Source organism: Rhinopithecus bieti, unplaced genomic scaffold, assembly GCF_001698545.2.
Source record: "Rhinopithecus bieti isolate Rb0 unplaced genomic scaffold, ASM169854v2 scaffold_55, whole genome shotgun sequence".
NCBI classification, from domain to species: domain Eukaryota; kingdom Metazoa; phylum Chordata; class Mammalia; order Primates; family Cercopithecidae; genus Rhinopithecus; species Rhinopithecus bieti.
This window is the reverse complement of record NW_016803114.1, coordinates 1,148,035-1,166,158: the sequence shown is the minus strand read 5'-3', so window position 1 is coordinate 1,166,158 and position 18,124 is coordinate 1,148,035. Positions and strand designations below refer to the sequence as shown.

At 33.9% G+C, this 18,124-nt stretch overlaps 1 protein-coding gene across 1 annotated transcript in view; it reads left to right on the top strand.

Moving 5' to 3' along the window:
- Nucleotides 1-18,124, top strand: part of SMC4 (structural maintenance of chromosomes 4) — a 36,083-nt gene that overhangs the window by 5,710 nt on the left and 12,249 nt on the right. The window contains 12 exon segments of the mRNA XM_017848058.1: nt 6,460-6,624; nt 6,867-6,994; nt 8,004-8,144; nt 8,886-9,036; nt 10,746-10,909; nt 12,208-12,211; nt 12,214-12,464; nt 13,884-14,063; nt 15,256-15,278; nt 15,281-15,420; nt 17,609-17,834; nt 17,941-18,020. Coding sequence (XP_017703547.1) covers nt 6,460-6,624; nt 6,867-6,994; nt 8,004-8,144; nt 8,886-9,036; nt 10,746-10,909; nt 12,208-12,211; nt 12,214-12,464; nt 13,884-14,063; nt 15,256-15,278; nt 15,281-15,420; nt 17,609-17,834; nt 17,941-18,020 — 1,653 coding nt within the window.

Sequence of the window (18,124 nt, the reverse complement as noted above, 5' to 3'; positions counted from 1 at the left end):
GGAAAAAAAAAAAGGGTAAAACCATGGCTTTGTCAAGTTCCTGTTTGATTCTAGGGTATCTTCTTTTCCTGTGTTCCATAGGGAATCAGCGAAGCATAATAATAGAAGCAAAACTATTTTGTGATGCAGAAATGACTGAAATAAGTAGGGAATTTTGATTTGATGCTAAAAGTTTTGTTAGGGTGACTGGATGTTCCTAGTAACAAACTTATAAAATATTAGCCTCTGTTTCCATTTTAGTCTTTATTCTTATAATTGCTTTTAAAAATTATTACTTTTAGACATTTGTAGCATACAAGGTAAATCAGTATCATTCTAGGATAACCTTTTTTAGTATCTTTTATTACCACGCACAGTATATTTGCAATACTTCAACCTAAACTTGTTCAAAAATTAATGTTGAGGGAATTAATTGCAGATGTATTTCTAAACAAGATTTGAATTTATAGAATGTGGCATTAAAGGATTTTGTGTGTTTTTTAAATCAAATTGAACTGTTTTACTGACTTTCATATTCTGGGACTTGGTTTGGTTAATTATGGATAAAAAGCTGTGTCCCTATATAATGCTAAATTTGATGATGATACCAATTTGCAGGAAATTATACTTAACGTGTATCTTTTGCTTAATCATCTTTTACCGTCATCCTGGGATAATCAGAGTTTTACATTTATGCAAAGATTCATCAAAATACACTGCATTTTAACCCTTCTGAGGATTTTTTTTTTCTCTGTACAGCATCTCTGTACATAATTCAGTAATAAAGGAAGTTAATGTAATATTGCCCCAAGGGAGTAAATAATTTATAAATTGTCAAGTTTATATTACATTTGTGCTTCTGAAGTATATGGGATGCTAAAGCCAATTTGTCCACATGATAATCTGAACCTTTTTATTGTGATCTTTACAGTTGTTTAGAAAACATTTCTTCCCAAATAATACCAAGGTAAATGTTCCAAGTTAAGAGATTCAGTTTGACTCAATTAAATTTACAGATAAGAACCTTAGAAACTCACCTGTTAGGAATAAGAAACAGGGACTGGACTACAGTAGAAGTAATAGTGAGTGCCCAATTAAAACTGAGGGAAAGTGGCAATGGTTTCTATGGATTTTTTTTTTTTTTAAGTCGCTTATGAAAATCTCATACTCCTAACTGGCAATATAAAGCATTTGATGGTAAGTAAAAATGTGATTTTTTATTACCTTCTCTTTTATTGAATAACATCTATCTTAAAAACTGATTTGGGAGGCTGAGAAATTGGAAACAGCATCATAGTATCAACATCCAAGACCTAAATCATTACTTGGAATAAAACATGTTGACTCTTTGGCCAGTAATAGTGATTAACAGCAAAAGTAATCTAAATTTAGTAAAAGTAAACATTTATTTTTAAGATTTAAAAGAACCAAATTTTTTAGAATTTCCTAAGAGTAAAATTTTCAGTGTTAATATATTGGCTTAGCAAATTTTCAAGTAGGCATTTTATTACTTGAATCCATTAAAATTTCATTAATTGGCCATTCAAATGAATTCCTTTTAAAGGCACTATGCTGAGATGCTGTAAGTAATATAAAGGTGACTAAACCTTGTTTCTTGTCCTTAAAGACACATACATGCCCTCACAAAGTTTTAGTTATGATTGACCATTGTGTTTTTTATAATTGTACATTTCCTTTTATATATATCTACTTTGGGAGCCTTGGTCCTGTTGTAATAACTATAAGTCCATACAAGTAGAGTTTTATTAGCTCTGTATAGCATTTCTTGGGTAACTATGACTTATAAATTAGGGGTGCTTTTGCTCCATTCAGGGGCAGAAGAATGGTTAATGTTTTTACTAAAAAGTTGTATTAATGATTGGTGCCTCAGGAATATTTTTGTAAACTCCTCAAAAGCTACGACTATTAGCACAACTTTAATTTTGTCAAAGTTTTCAATTTCATGTTTTTGTCTTCACATTACAAAATCTAAAATTTGAATAACCAGGCTGGGCACGTTAGCTCATACATATAATCCCAGCACTTTGGAAGGCTGAGGCAGGCAGATCACTTGAACCCAAGAGTTCGAGACCAGCTTAGGCAACATGGTGAAACTATGTCTCTACAGAAAATACAAAAATTAGCTGGGCTTGGTTACACACTCCTGTAGTCCCAGCTACTCTCAGGAGGCTGAGGTAGGAGGATTGCTTGAACCCAGGAGGCAGAGGTTGCAGTGAGCCAACATTGTACCACTGCACTCCAGCCTGGGTGACAAAGTGAGACCTTGTCTCAAAATAAATAATAGCAAAGTTTTGTTGTTTTTTTTTTAATTATTTTGTAATTTGGAGATTTAATTAACCTAGGTCTGAGTTGTTGCCTAGCCATCTCTTTTTTCCAATGTACTTCTCTTAAGCTTATCACATAAACTACTTGGATTCTAGTCTCTTAGTCTGTAAAATGAGCCTATGCTATAATATCAAAAGAAATTTTAGTTTTTTTGTTAATACCTCAGTTTTCCAAAGGTATTCAATATCCCCAAGTAGGGTGGAGGTGGTGGGGAGCAGCAAGGAAGCAACCTCTAACCAACCAGAAATAGTTATCAAGAAGTCCAACTACGAACAAATTACTCTTTCTGTTTTATTTTAGAAAGATACTAACCTTGATGGTTTAGTTTCTTGGCCTCTGGTAGCTTACAAAGATCAAATTAGAGTAAAATGTATTAAAGGAAGATAACAGTAATTTAGAGTATAGTATAATAAAAGATGTAGAAAATAAAAATATGATCAAGATAAAAACTTAAACCCCAGTAATTTTAGGCCATTTAATTTTTATGCAAACACTCATATGCCGTAAGAATCATTGAAACTCTCCTTCATAGTAATTATACGTAAAAATAGAAGAATAATTGAGGCTTTACTAGGACAACAAAACTTTGTTATAGCTATGTACTGTTTGAGTTTTTTGTAGTTTATACTTGCTAAAATTTGGATTACATTTGAATAAGGATAAAGGGCATCATACCTATTCTATTCCTCTTAGATTTTTAAGCTGTATTTCTGTAAATTGATTCTCAAAGAATGGTATAACTGGATCATAATGTCCTGGTTTGCCACTCAAGAAAGTGTTCCATAAATTAAGATTTAAGCTGTTGATATGGTAAATGCACTCTTGGAGCATGTTTGCTCTTTTTGTGTAACTCTTAAAAACCGTACTTGATCTTTTCCACAGTTGCTTAGTGTGTTTTATATAGTAGGAATGTAATTTAAAACATAGGAAGTTTGTAGTAAATAACAGTGGGGGGAAAAAAGCTTTTAGGACCTTGGTTCATATGCTTTAAGCGACAGCAAATAGAGATAACACTGGGAATATGTAAAATTTTGTCAGCGTCAGGTAATAGTATTGTAGCAACTTGAAACATTTTTTGTCTGTGATTGTGCCAGTCACTATTTGTGATTTGGATTGAACCTCGATATGACTTTAAATTCAGGTTGATGTTTTAAAATTATTTCTGAAATTTATTGAGCTTATTGCCCTAAATTAAAACTATATTCTATGATTTTACATGAGTTATGTAAGTTTTCTGAAAAAATAAGGAGGAATCCTTTAGGCACAGACTGTCAGTCTACAGATTACATAGGAGATGGCACAAATGAAGAAGGAAGAATGGAAATGGTAGCAAGTGGTAGGGCAGGCAAAGGACATCAAAGAACAGAGCAACAAGAAAAGTCCCAGGTTGTTATTGTGATACCACAGTAGTCTTAATAGTCAAAGGACAAGTAAAGGCCTGTTAATAGCCTGTTGATTCAATAATGCTAATCTGATAATATGGTAACTGGTTTTAAAAAAAGCAATACAGTATAATAATCTTAAGATTGAATGTTATGTAGGATTTGAGATGTAACTATTTTGCTTCGTAAATATCCTGTCTTAAAAAAAAAAAAAAAAAAACTTGTCAACTTTATTAGAGTAAGAGGAAATCATAGCTGTATCTTTCATTTTGTTTGGAGAGAGAGGAACAAACAACCAAAAATAAGCAACCATTGTTATTTACCCAAAGCTAAGCTGTTTCTTAATAGCTGTACTCTGTCTCTTCAGTAAGTAATTTGCCGGGAGAAATATGTTTCTAAGGAATATTTTTATCAGCGTAAACTGTTACACTGAATCCCAACTTTTAGCTATCTGAAAAATGTATACTTAAATAATACTATTATGGCCGTTTGACTCAAATGTAAGTTCTCTTAGGATGGTTTTTCATTTTCTTAGAATACGTGTTCAGATATTATCCTTGAATTGGGTAGAATATTAGTTGTCAGATATTGTTTGTTATTTGGATTATAAACACTAACCCACAGGATTTAAACTAAAACTTCTAGACTAGGCATGGTGGTTCATGCCCTTAATCCCAGCATTTTGGGAAGCTGAGGCAAAAGGATGGCTTGAGCCCAGGAGTTGAAGACCAGCCTGGACAACATAGGGGAACCACCATCTTTACAAAAAAAAAACATTTTTTTTAAAGATTAGCTGGGTATGGTGGTGTGCATCTGTAGTCCCAGCTACTTGGGACACTGAGCTGGGCGGATCCCTTGAGCCTGAAAGGTCAAGTCTGCAGAGAGCTGAGACCGCACCACTATACTCCAGCTTAGGTGACAGAGCAAGACCCTATCTCCAAAAAATAATAAATGAATGAACAAACTGCAGCCTCTAGATCAGTGGTTCTCAGCTGACAGTAATTCTGCTCACCTTCCCATAGGACATTCAGCAACATCTGAAGACAGTTTGGGTTGTTATAGCTGTTGGAAGGGGGGATGCTACTGGTGTCTAGTGGGTGAAGGTCAGAAATGCTATTAAAGCATCTTATAATGCCCAGCATAGCTCTCCACAACAAAGAATATCCAGCCCAAAATGTCAGTACTGCCACTGTTGATAAACCCTACGTAGATACAAACTTTGAATAAGACTCTTGGCTTCCTCAGTGACTTAACGTTCATCCTGTATAATCCAAAGGTTTGGGCATTTTTCCGGGCTTCATTCCTGTCTAAAACTTAAAACTATTGCTGCAAACATTTGGAGAGAACTAACAATTGAAAACAGAATAAAATACTTTATGTAAATATCTACATATTTTCACTTTATACCAATTCATACAGAATATGAATGTTATGGAAAATAACTTTTGGGATAACAGTTTTACTTGATAATCATTGTGCTAATAGATTGTCAAAAGTATCGAAAAGTGATGTATACAAATAAAATCATGCCTTAATGAGTAGATATTCAAATGAGCTGTTTTGTCCTGTTATTAAATTGTCTACTTTTTGTAATTATGTTGAGGCTTTTGGTGAATATGATGCTCTCAGTAAGTTTTACCCCACATTTTTAAGGTTCACCTGTGTTCACTTAGGAAATGGGAATCACTAAGATTTAAATTAAGAACAATATACTATTTTCAATATGTAATTCTTTTTGTTGATTTTTTTCATCTTAGCTATTTTGCTGAAAATAAGAGGTATATCTTTTTTTCACTTGCCTGTACCTGTTCTTCCATTGTAATAGTTTAGAGTACAAACAAGCTACTTCTATAAAGTAGCCGCATTTGGCCTGAACATATTCAGACACAATTTTCTCTCCACCATCAAACTAAATGGCTGCCTGGCAATCAGCCTTGATGGTTACTTATTATGGATTTTTTTTCTCTTTTCTCTTCATAATTAAACTGCATAAATGCAAATATGTAAAGTTAATCTAAGATTTTAATTACAGTTCAAAGTTGTTATATTAGTGATTACAAACTAAAAGTTTTCTGATGTCTTATGTACCAGTACCATTAGTTTTCTCTAGTCAAGGTGTGGTCAGTTTGATTTCTGTTAACTACCATGAGAAATAGGTAATATGCCTTTCTGCCAAAGGCTCTTGTTTTTAGAAAATTGAACATTTAAGTTTTTGACTAGCTTTGAAACCTATTACTTTTTAAGGAACTCATAATAACCATGTTTATAGAGAAAGTTGGTAATACTACTTTGGGACAGGGTTCCTAGCACAGTTTAATGATGCAAGTGTTTTTGAAAATTATTTTAGAACAGGTGCTTCAATTGTGTTATTAATAGTTGATAATGTTGCCACTATAATCAAATTGCAGATTAAGTGAATGCCTTCCTAAATTTTACTTGTTTTATTTTTATATTGAATATTGTAGATGGGGAACAATGTGTGTGTATATAAGTGGATGTATATTACACTTTTATAAGGATTTATCTAAGGGAATATAAATTCATGTTTCATATCTCCTTATGTAAAATTAAAACTCCTAGGAATACCAGTGAAAATAACATTTTTATTTATACCTTATGCAATCGTTGAACTACTGTACCTTGTTTAGATGTTTATTACTCTTGGCTTTGTTATTTAACCACTCCCAATTCTCACTTAAGATTGATTTAGCTAAACGTATACAGTGAGTATGAAATATAACTTTTTTTAAAGGGCGAAGTTGAACAAATTGCTATGATGAAACCAAAAGGCCAGACTGAACACGATGAGGGTATGCTTGAATATTTAGAAGATATAATTGGTTGTGGACGGCTAAATGAACCTATTAAAGTCTTGTGTCGGAGAGTTGAAATATTAAATGAACACAGAGGAGAGAAGGTGAATCTTCTGTAGACTTCCATTGTATATCAGAATGTTTCATTTATGATTTAACACATTTTACTAAGTCAGATAGTCATGTTATAATACTTCATAATGAAATGTTATCTCTTATATTGAAGTTTATATATTAACATTTAAGATGAACATTCTTACTGTTTTTAGTCTAATGTTTGCATATTTTAAGTTCATATTGTATATATGAAGTGTGTATTCAGTCTTTAAACTTTTAATTTCTATAGTTAAACAGGGTAAAGATGGTGGAAAAGGAAAAGGATGCCTTAGAAGGAGAGAAAAACATAGCTATTGAATTTCTTACCTTGGAAAATGAAATATTTAGAAAAAAGAATCATGTTTGTCAATATTATATGTAAGTGCCTTGATTTATCAATTTTTATATTAGTTTTTAACCATTAAGTCAAAGCCCTTCTCTTTTCCTAGAGAAACATAAAGACTGAAGTGAAAAAAGTCTCTGAACATTGTTTTGTGTGACTGGATGTGTTAGCTCATGCCAGTAATTCCAGCACTTTGGGAGGCTGAGGCAGGAGGGTCGCTTGAGGCCGGGAGTTCAAGACCAGCCTGGGCAACATAGCAAGACCCCCATCTCTAAAAAAAAAGAAATTATGTGGTGAATTTGTCGGATGTGAGGACTGTCTGGCTGTGACACCTGTAACCCCATTGATCACCAGGGTTGAATTTATTAAATTAGGCATATTTATCAATTCATTGAAGTTGACTTTTTAGTATCCTATTTTAAGTTGGGAGGTGGGTTCACAGGTATTTATTACTATGCTTAATCCTTTTACATGTGCACTTTTTAAAATTTGTGTAATAGCAGATCTGATTTTTTCCAGCTTACAATGAACTTTTTTTTGAGACGGGTTCTGTCACCCAGGGTGGAGCACAGTATGTGATCACGGCTCACTGCAATCTCAACCTGCTGGACTCAGTTGATCCTCCCACCTCCACTTCATGAGTAGCTGGGACTACAGGGTGCACACCAATACACCTGGCTGATTATTGTTGTTGCTGGGATTTTTTTTGTTTGTTTGTTTGTTTTTTTTTTGGTAGAGTTGGTGTTTTGCCATGTTGCCCAAGCTGGTCTCAAACTTCTGAGTTCAGGCAGTCTGCATGTCTCAGCCTCCTAAGTGCTGGGATTACAGGTGTCAGCCACCGCATTGGTACAATGAAACCAATTTTTGTTCCTAAATTCTAGCCTTGACCCAGGGAGATTTTCCCCTTCATAGCCTAGGTAGTCACATATTGACTAGTATAATAATATTTTAGAAACAGCTAATTTTACTAAAATTGTTATAGTTTTAGAAATGGCATTTTAGGAGCTTCAATTTCTTTTTTTTTTTTTTTTTTTCTCCCTCTAGTTATGATTTGCAGAAACGAATTGCTGAAATGGAAACTCAAAAGAAAAAAATTCATGAAGATACCAAAGAAATTAATGAGAAGAGCAGTATACTATCAAATGAAATGAAAGCTAAGAATAAAGATGTAAAAGATATAGAAAAGTAATAATATTTTGGAAAGTACTAAGAGTATTTAGATAATTTTATTACATGTGTATTTATATGTAAACTTACTGCCAGCACATTATGAATGTAAGACATTTGCCAGCATATCAAGTGGTGGCCCCCTTGGCGGAAGAAAAAAAAAAAACTTGCCTCACATCCAGTTCATTATTACAGATCAAATGCCCTGCTCTTAAGTCTTAGAACCGTGGGGATGCTACCCCCTAGTGGCATAGCACAGTAACAAACAATAAGCATTTGGCTTGACTGGTTAATTAATAGTCACAAATCTGATAGAGGGGTAGGATTTGGGTTGTTCTAGATAAATTTTTAAGGATTTTATCATGTCCCTACTTAAGCCGTTTTCAGTGACACTAGTATCTATTTTAAATAAAAAAATTTGTATAGTAAGTTTATTGTATAGTAACTTGTAAGTATATTCATAAAAGTTAAAAAAAAATTTTTACTCCTATGGTAAAAATTTTATATACCTAGACATTGTAGTCACTGGAAAATGTGGTATTTTCCAACCAACTTAGAAAGGCAAAATTGGTGTCATAATCACAAATACAGGTGCTTCTTCAATTATGGGGAGAGGGATCATCTTGGAAGAAGGGGAGATTTAGGATCCTGCCTTATTAAAAGCCTGGACATATTTATAGAGGAAGTGTTCCAGGTAGGAAATATAACATGGTTTTAAAATATCTGAACATTCAAAATAATGACTACTTGCTTTGCTAGGAAACTGAATAAAATTACAAAATTTATTGAGGAGAATAAAGAAAAATTTACACAACTAGATTTGGAAGATGTTCAAGTTAGAGAAAAATTAAAACATGCAACTAGTAAAGTCAAAAAACTGGAGAAACAACTTCAAAAAGATAAAGAAAAGGTAGGTGTTAGAAAAAAATTCTTAAAATTTCATGTCTGAATATCTTATCTAGTTTTCATGGAAGTGTTTGCCTCTTATTGCCTAAGAGAATGAATTAGTATTCTAAATGTTGTTTTAAGATTTGTCTCTGAACATGATTTTACCCCCTCTAGGGAAACCTTGCTTCCACTGACTTTATTTTGCAGGAGGTTTTTTGTTTGGTTTTGGAGTTTTGTAGAGATGCGGTCTCAGTCTGTTGCCCAGGCTAGCGTTCAGTGGTATGATTATAGTCTTGAACTCCTGGACTTAAGCAATCCTCCTACCTCAGCCTCCCAAAGTAACTTGGACTACAGGTGTGAGCCATTGCTCCTAGCTTGACTTTGAGTTTTAAAGTTTATATTACAATAATATATGTTACTGGGAAAACATTTACCGCAATTCCATTTTGGTGTTAATTTTAATTTTCTTTTCCTAAAGTAGTAGTTTTAAAGATATTTAGGTTAAGTATTACAGGCTTTAAAATATTGCCTGTCTTCTACAAAAAACGAAGCTAACAGGATCAGAACAGGATTTCACAAGAATTACCAATGTTGGCCAGGCATGATGGCTTACACCTATGTTCCCCGTGCTTTGGGAGGCCAAAGTTGGAGAATTGCTTGATGCTAGGAGTTTAAGACCAGCGTGAGCAAGATAGTAAGATCCCATCTCTACAGAAATTTAAAAATTAGCCAGGCTTGGTGGAACTTGCCTAATAAGTCCTAGCTAGTCAGGATACAGAGGCGGCCGGATGCCTTGAGTTCAAGGTTCCGGTGAACAGTGATCAAGCCACTGCATCCAGCCTGGGTGACAAAGTGAGACTCTGTGTCTTAGAGATAGGAAAGCTCATAATTTGAAGTCTCTTAAGCTGTGTTCATGTTCGTAGCTCTATCATATATAAATAGATATGATACCTTAACCCCAGCCCCGCAAAAAAAAGCTTTGTTCCATATGTTTACACAATAATTATAGATTAGGCTCTACTTTACGCTACAAGCATTTTCTAAATGTATTTGTTCACAAAATACTTTCTGCTTAGCACAGCTGATAAATATGTTGAGTCAGTGTTTAAGGAAATGGCATTTTGGGAAATGTTGAACTTCACTGGTACTACATAATCAGAGTAAACAAAATAACAAGGCTTTGGGGGTAACCCCAAAGACTTGACAATCTTATTTAAGTGTAACTGTTACAGAGTCATTAGCCTTTAGGCATAGACTGTGTGGATAAGTGATTATTATCAGAATATGTTAATGGAATAAAATATTAGCCCTACATGATGACTTTGGAAGAGTAGTGAAAGATTTTAGGATTGGGGAAGATGGTAAAGATAATTTGTGGTAACTTATATACCAGGAAGCATAGTTTAGAAAATTCCTTGTAGTCAGAGCGTATTTATAGCTAAAGAAGAATAGTTACAACCTGAAATCAGGAGAGAAGGATGACAGACCTAAGGCCCTGCCAGAGAGAATTTTCCTTCATAAGAAGTCAGGTGTTTGTAGAAGTAGTTTTACTATTAGATTGAAAGAATCTAGAAATTCCGTGAACAGTCGGGAAAATACTTGTTAAAGTTAGCTAATTTAACTCTGATTATAAAGAAAACAAGAACTGAGAAATGCCTTTAATAAGTTAAATATTGATAGTATTGGGTAGCATAAAGATGTATACTCCTATAACTTGTTTTATAACCTCAGGTTGAAGAATTTAAAAGTATACCTGCCAAGAGTAACAATGTCATTAATGAAACAACAACCAGAAACAATGCCCTTGAGAAAGAAAAAGAGAAAGAAGAAAAAAAATTAAAGGAAGTTATGGATAGCCTTAAACAGGAAACACAAGGGCTTCAGAAAGAAAAGAAGTAAGATTTTTTTATCAGTGTTTATTTTGGTGGCCTTTTTTTTTTAACTTAAAGATGATTTTTTCAAAAATATGAAACATGAACTGGTAAGTTTGGACTTTTAATGTCCAACATTCCTAAAACTAGTCAACCTAGACTTAGATGACTATTCTTTTAATTCCTGCTGTCCTGTTTTTTAAAAAGTTAACTGATAATTTGTAGTAGTAGCAGAAGATGTGATGTCAAATACAGTACCTTGATTATTATATATGCCACTCCTAGGCATGTTGAATCATCATCAGAGTTTGTTGCCACCTGTAAAACCTGGAGCCACACTAAGCACAGATTAATGTCTCCTTTCTTTTTGCTTCTATAGCTCTTGTGTAATAGTTAAAAGCTGTGGCTCTTGGTTCAAATCCTAGGTCAGTCACTTACTGTCTGTGTTCTTGTGCCAGTTGTTATGTCTCCAGGTCGTCTTCCTTAAAATGAGAAAGAATTATATCTACTTTGTGAAAATAAAGAATAAATATATATAAAGTACCAAGAAAGAAAATAAACGTTAGCTGTAATTTTAGCACTTTATTAATAAAACAAAGAGAACGTGAAGTTGTCACATTGATATGTATTATCTACCCCAAGAGTAAGCATAAAATTATCTATCTTTGTTTATATGTACCATAGCATTTTTGACAATGCTAAGCATGTTAAATACATATGTTAATGGAAAATGGTAATTGAATTGACTGTATTAAAAAGTCATGGACTTAATAGAGTCTGCTTTGGAATATTGACATGTTCTAATATCAAACTATAAAACTTCACAGGTTAGAATACCTGTGTGATGAAGTGTCACTTAATAGAGTCTACTTTGGAATATGGACATGTTCTAATGTCAAACTATAAAACTTTGCAGGTTAGAATACCTGTGTGATAAAGTGTCAATGGATAATGCAGTAGCTTTCTTGATGGGATACTTTATGGTTAGTGGATTTTCACTGTTTGCTCATTTAATATATATTGAGTACTCATGTGCCCTGAACCCCATGTTAATGACAAAGCTAGGCCTCAAATGTCTATTCCTCAGCATAATGATCTGCCTCACAAAGCTCTTGTGAAATCAGTTGGGAAAAGACTATGTACAGTGAATATTGACAAGTAGGCAAAAACTGAATCTAGTCCACTTGTGAGAATTTTTTATTTCTATATACTGTGCTTGTAGAATTTCCTTTCTTAAATTGAATGTAAAATATGTGGTTTCATTTCAGTGTAGGTTTGAAAATAAATATCTGTCTAGATTTAATGAACTCATATTTTAACAGAGTCGAGAGAAAGAACTTATGGGTTTCAGCAAATCGGTAAATGAAGCACGTTCAAAGATGGATGTAGCCCAGTCAGAACTTGATATCTATCTCAGTTGTCATAATACTGCAGTGTCACAATTAACTAAGGCCAAGGAAGCTCTAATTGCAGCTTCTGAGACTCTCAAAGAAAGGAAAGCTGCAATCAGAGATATAGAAGGAAAACTCCCTCAAAGTGAACAAGAATTAAAGGAGGTAAATCTTTGGTTCTCTATTGTGTCAGAACATCATTCGTCACCTTTAGCTTTATACATTTTTGTTGTTTTTAATCTCAGCATCTAAGGTGATTAGTGATAGATAAATTTTCTTCATTTTATATAATCTCAAAAGAATGAGGTCAGCATTTCAGTATTCCATATGTGCACTATCAAGAAACTGTATTATCCCCAGAAGCATCATACAGTAAATCACCACCACCACCCCACTGTGGAAATAATTTAAACAAAAGAAAGTTTGTGTTTCTTTAAATCTTAAGTATAGACAATTTATTTAAGGATAAATAAAAAACATAAGTGTATATGTATTTATATAATGAATATAGAACAACTATCTTAGTGTGTTTTGGGTTTTGAATTTATGGATGTAGTTTCTTTGCTGGCATTCCAAAATGTTATAAACTAACCAAGATGTGTAGCTTAGCTCATGGGTGCCTGTCCCCCATCCTTGAGTGAATTAGATGTCTAAGGAATTTCATAAGCTTTAAATCTCCAAAGATCTCCAAAACCTCAGTAGGCAAGGTGTCAAAAAAAAAAAAAAAAAAACTCCGTTTGAAGTGTAATTATACTGAAAATAAGTATGAGTCTTTTTCATTTTAGTAAATGCATACTATTTGGTCATCAGGGAATTTCATGACCAGGGAGAATTTAAATGTAAATTAAGTTAGATCCAGTGACTACTTCTATCTTCCTGGTGAATCCGTGTATTTGGGGATGAATTATGTCAGTAACCTGGTTTAAACTTTATGCCAGTGCAATAAGTAATAGACATAATTTAAATCTAGTGGATGGAGGAGAATACCAGTTACAAAAAATGGCTACTGCTAAGTTGGAGATTGAGAAACTCAGAGACTGTAGGTATGCATTTGTGTGGTTCCTCCCTTGTTGGGATCCTGGCATTTTTATATAGCAATAGAACTATCCAGTCCTCTTTCTCCCCTTGGTTTCAGAGGTGTGCTTTTTTTCCAGCACCCCCCAGCCCCATTCAGCTAAAATAAAGCACAGCATAACCATAGTCCTGCCCAGTCATTCATACCTTGGATCCTGTTTCTGGGTCTGCTTTTAATTGGGGCAGAGCTTAAGAATTAGGGCACACTTACGTATAACTATGTAGTGTCAAACTGGGATTTTCACAGCCCCAGCTACACTTTCTCTATCAGGATGAACTAATTGCTCCTGGAAAAATACTACACTTAATGTTTTCTTTTATTGACCCAAGTAATTTATGCCCCTTTTAAACCCATCCATATTTTCCACAACCAAACCAGCAATCGCTATACAGCTGCTCAGTTTTGGTTCACGTTTTTGTTGTTGGTCTTTTTTTTTCCTTTATGTTATTAAAAAATTACAACTAATTCAGTGCAATGACTGATCATATTTAGGAGTTAATGCTTCTGGATTTCATTTTATTTTCACTTTTAGAAAGAAAAGAACTTCAAAACTTACACAAGAAGAAATAAACTTTAAAAGTTTGGTTCATGATCTCTTCCAAAAAGTTGAAGAAGCAAAGAGCTCATTAGCAATGAATCGAAGTAGGGGGAAAGTTCTTGATGCAATAATTCAAGAAAAAAAATCTGGCAGGATTCCAGGAATATATGGAAGATTGGTAAGGTAGATTTTTGGGGGGCATGGCTTTACTTTTTTTTTTTTAAGAAAGTGTAACATTTTTTTGCCTTAAACAACTGTATTTCAAGTGTCACTGTATATAAAATAACATTCATTTTCTTTGTTTTAAAGCACATTTATTTTTAAACATTTTGCCCTTACAGTTTTTTGTTTACTTAGCTTTAGATAAATACAGTTATTTCATACCTGTCAAGAAAAATATTAGTAATGGCACACAAACTTAAAACCATTTTATCCTTTTTTTTAAAAGAAAGAATTTAGCCAGGCACAATGGCGTGTGCCTGTAGTCCCAGCTGTTGGAGAGGCAGAGGCAGAAGGATCACTTGAGCCTAGGAGTTCAAGTCCACCCTGGGCAGTATAACAAGACTCTGTTTTTTAAAAAATGAAAAATTTTTTAAAGTTGATATATTTGGGTTTTCACACCATTTTACTTAGGTTTTGGCTAGCATTTAAGGATATAACAAGGGATAATCTAAAAATCTAAGGCTAGCAGTAGCCATTACTGCTTCTGAGCCTCAAGGGAAGGGAGTTGTGGTTCAGAGGAAATGGGGAAAATCGATACCTTAACCCCACCTATTTCCTGCCGTCTAATCTTAACTGAAATCTCATATTGGCTGAAGCTGGAGAGTCAAAGGAGCCAGTTGATGCAGTCCTTAAGTCAGCCTTTCGGAGAAGGGAACAAAGTGATTTAAAAGGGCAAATGAAAAATTACCCAACATGATTGCTTCTACATCTTTTATCAGGGGACTTCCATCTTATTTTCTTGAGGATAAACAATTTGATCCTATTCATTTGCTCTCAAGGAAAGCCCAAACCAGTGAATACTGCCAGATAGCTGTGTAATAGATGAACAGATAAATGTGTTTCATCAGGATTTACATAATTTTAGATGTTTTTCAGAAATTCAGAGTTTTCTGAGTTATTTTGCTTATAGTTCATTTAGGTTTTATAGCTTCACATTTTCATAAAATGAAAACAGTTCTTTCGTGCTCATTAGAAATTCAAGCTGCATATTCATAAACTATATATTTTGTATTTTGTTGTGTATCCTTTTGTACCCTTTAAAACCATGTCTACATAAAGTTTTCAATTAAAAGAACTTTTAAAACTTGTTGAATGAAATGGTCCTGTGCTTTTGCCTAACTCTTTTTTCCCCCCACTCTTAATTATTAGGGGACTTAGGAGCCATTGATGAAAATACGACGTGGCTATATCATCATGTTGTCATGCATTAGACTACATTGTTGTTGATTCTATTGATACAGCCCAAGAATGTGTAAATTTCCTTAAAAGACAAAATATTGGAGTTGCAACCTTTATAGGTTTAGATAAGGTAGGTATTCATAATAACCTACCTATAATTGAATTTTTAAGTGCTAAGTGTTTTTTCACTTTGGATTCTAGCTTTTTCTTTATGGTTACTCAGTGAACACCTGATGGGTTTTGAGGATTATTTTATGTTCTGCGGTTATATGATTATAAAAACTTGTTTGACATATTGCAGTGCCTCCATTAAAGAAATGTACATTCCAGAGTTAAAAGGAAACCTTTATTGAGATAATTTATCTACAATAAATTTTATTATTTTAGGCTGGGTGTGATGGCTTATGCCTTTAATCCCAGCACTTTGGGAGGCCAAGGCAGGCGGATCACGAGGTCAGGAGTTTGAGACCAGCCTGGCCAACATGGCAAAACCCCATCTCTACTAAAAATACAAAAATTAGCTAGGCATGGTGGTGAGCGCCTGTAATCTCAGCTACTCGGGAGGCTGAGGCAGGAGAATTGCCTAAACCTGGGAGGTAGAGGTTGCAGTGAACCTAGGTTGCGCCACTGTACTCCAGTCTGGGTGACAGACTCAAAAAAAAAAAAATCATTTTAAAGTATGCAGTTTGGTGGGTATTAGTATATTCACAGTGTTGTTCACCATGACTGCTGTCTGATTCCAGGATATTTTTTATCACTCCAGAAAGAAACCCCATAGACAGTAACAGTCACTCCCTATACCCCTTCACCTCCTCCAAACACTAATTACTTTTTTGTCTCTAGATTTATCTACATATAAATGGAATCATATGATATATGACCTTCTTATACAGCTACATTTACTTAGCAGTTTTCAGGTTCATCTGTGTTGTAGCATGTATCAGTACTTCGTTCCCTTTTATTGCCAAATGGTATCTGTTACATCATTTTGTATAACCATTTGTCAGTTGATGGACACTTGTGTTTTCACTTTCTGGCTGCTTTGGCAATACTTCTGCTATGAACGTTTGTGTACAGGTTTTTGAATGAAGATGTATTATCAGTTCTCTTGGGTATATACCTAGGGTAGAACCATTGGGTCATACAGTAATTCTATGTTTAACTTTTTGAAGAACTGTCAAGACTGTTTCCACAGTGGATGTACCATTTCCCACAAGCATGTGTAAGGGTTCCAGTTTCTTTACATCCTCGTTAACACTTGTTATGGTACATCTTTTTGATTATAATCATCTCAGTGAATATGAAGTGGGATCTCATGGTTTTGATTAGGATTTTCCTGATGACTTATGATAGTAAAAGTCCTTTTATGTCCTTGGCCATTTTTTATCTTCCTTGGAGAAATGTTTGTTCAAATCCTTTGCCCATTTTTTAATTGGTTTCTCCGTTGAATTGTAGGATTTCTTTATTCTGAATACAAATCTCTTGTGAGATATGATTTTACAGATATTTTACCCCATTCCTTGGATTGTATTTTTACTTTCTTGATGGTATCCTTTGAGGCACAATTTATCTTTTTTTCCTTTGGTTGCTTGTGTTTTGGGTATTATACCCAAGAAACACTGCCTAATCCAAGGTCATGGTGATTTACTTCCTTTGTTTTCTTCTAAGAGTTCTGTAGTTTTAGCTTTATATTTAGGTTTTAATCTATTTTGAGTTAATTTTTCACGTGATATAGAGTAGGGATCAAACTACTCTTTCCATGCAGCTATCCAGTTATTCCAGCACCATTTGTTGAAAAGATTCTTTACCCCATTGAATTTTCTTGGCATCCTTGTTGAAACCACCCAGCCATTAATGTAAAGGTTTATCTCTGGGCTTTCAATTTTATTACTTGTGCTGGTATAGCACACTGTCTTGATTATTACAGCATTGTAGTAAGTTTTAAAATCAGGAAGTCTGAGTCTTCTGATTTTGTTCTTTATCATTTTGACTGTTCTGGGTCCCCAGAATTTGTATATATGAATTTTAAGATCCAGATGGTCAATTATTGCCACAAAAAAAAGGCGAGGAAGTAACTGGGATTTTGATACAGGTTGTACTGAATTTGTAGATCACTTCAGATAGTATTGCCATCCTAACAATATTAAATCTTTAGATCCACAAACATGGGATGTCTTCCATTTATTTAGATCTAATTTTATAACCTTTTGTGTACAATTCTTGTTTCTTCTGTTAAATTTATTCCTATGGGTTTTTTTTCTGAGTTTTCTTTTTTGTTAGTGTGTTTTTTTTTGTTTTGTTTTGTTTTTCACTTGTAGATGGCTGTATGGGCGAAAAAGATGACCAAAATTCAAACTCCTGAAAATACTCCTCGTTTATTTGATTTAGTAAAAGTAAAAGATGAGAAAATTCGCCAGGCTTTTTATTTTGCTTTACGAGATACCTTAGTAGCTGACAACTTGGATCAAGCCACAAGAGTAGCGTATCAAAAAGATAGAAGGTGGAGAGTGGTAACTTTACAGGGACAAATCATAGAACAGTCAGGTAATAGTGTTTTTGTTTCTTTGTTTCTTGTTTTTTTTTCTGCCAGCATTGACTTTAATCTTGTTGGGGAGACATCTGAAACTGACTTCTCACCCCTATTTTTCAGGTACAATGACTGGCGGTGGAAGCAAAGTAATGAAAGGAAGAATGGGTTCCTCACTTGTCACTGAAATCTCTGAAGAAGAGGTCAGCATATCTGAAATTGTAGCCACACTTTTTTTTTTTTTTTTTTTTTTTTTTTTTTTTTTTTTTTTTAAAAAAAAAAAAAAAAAAAAAATTTTTCCTTTTTT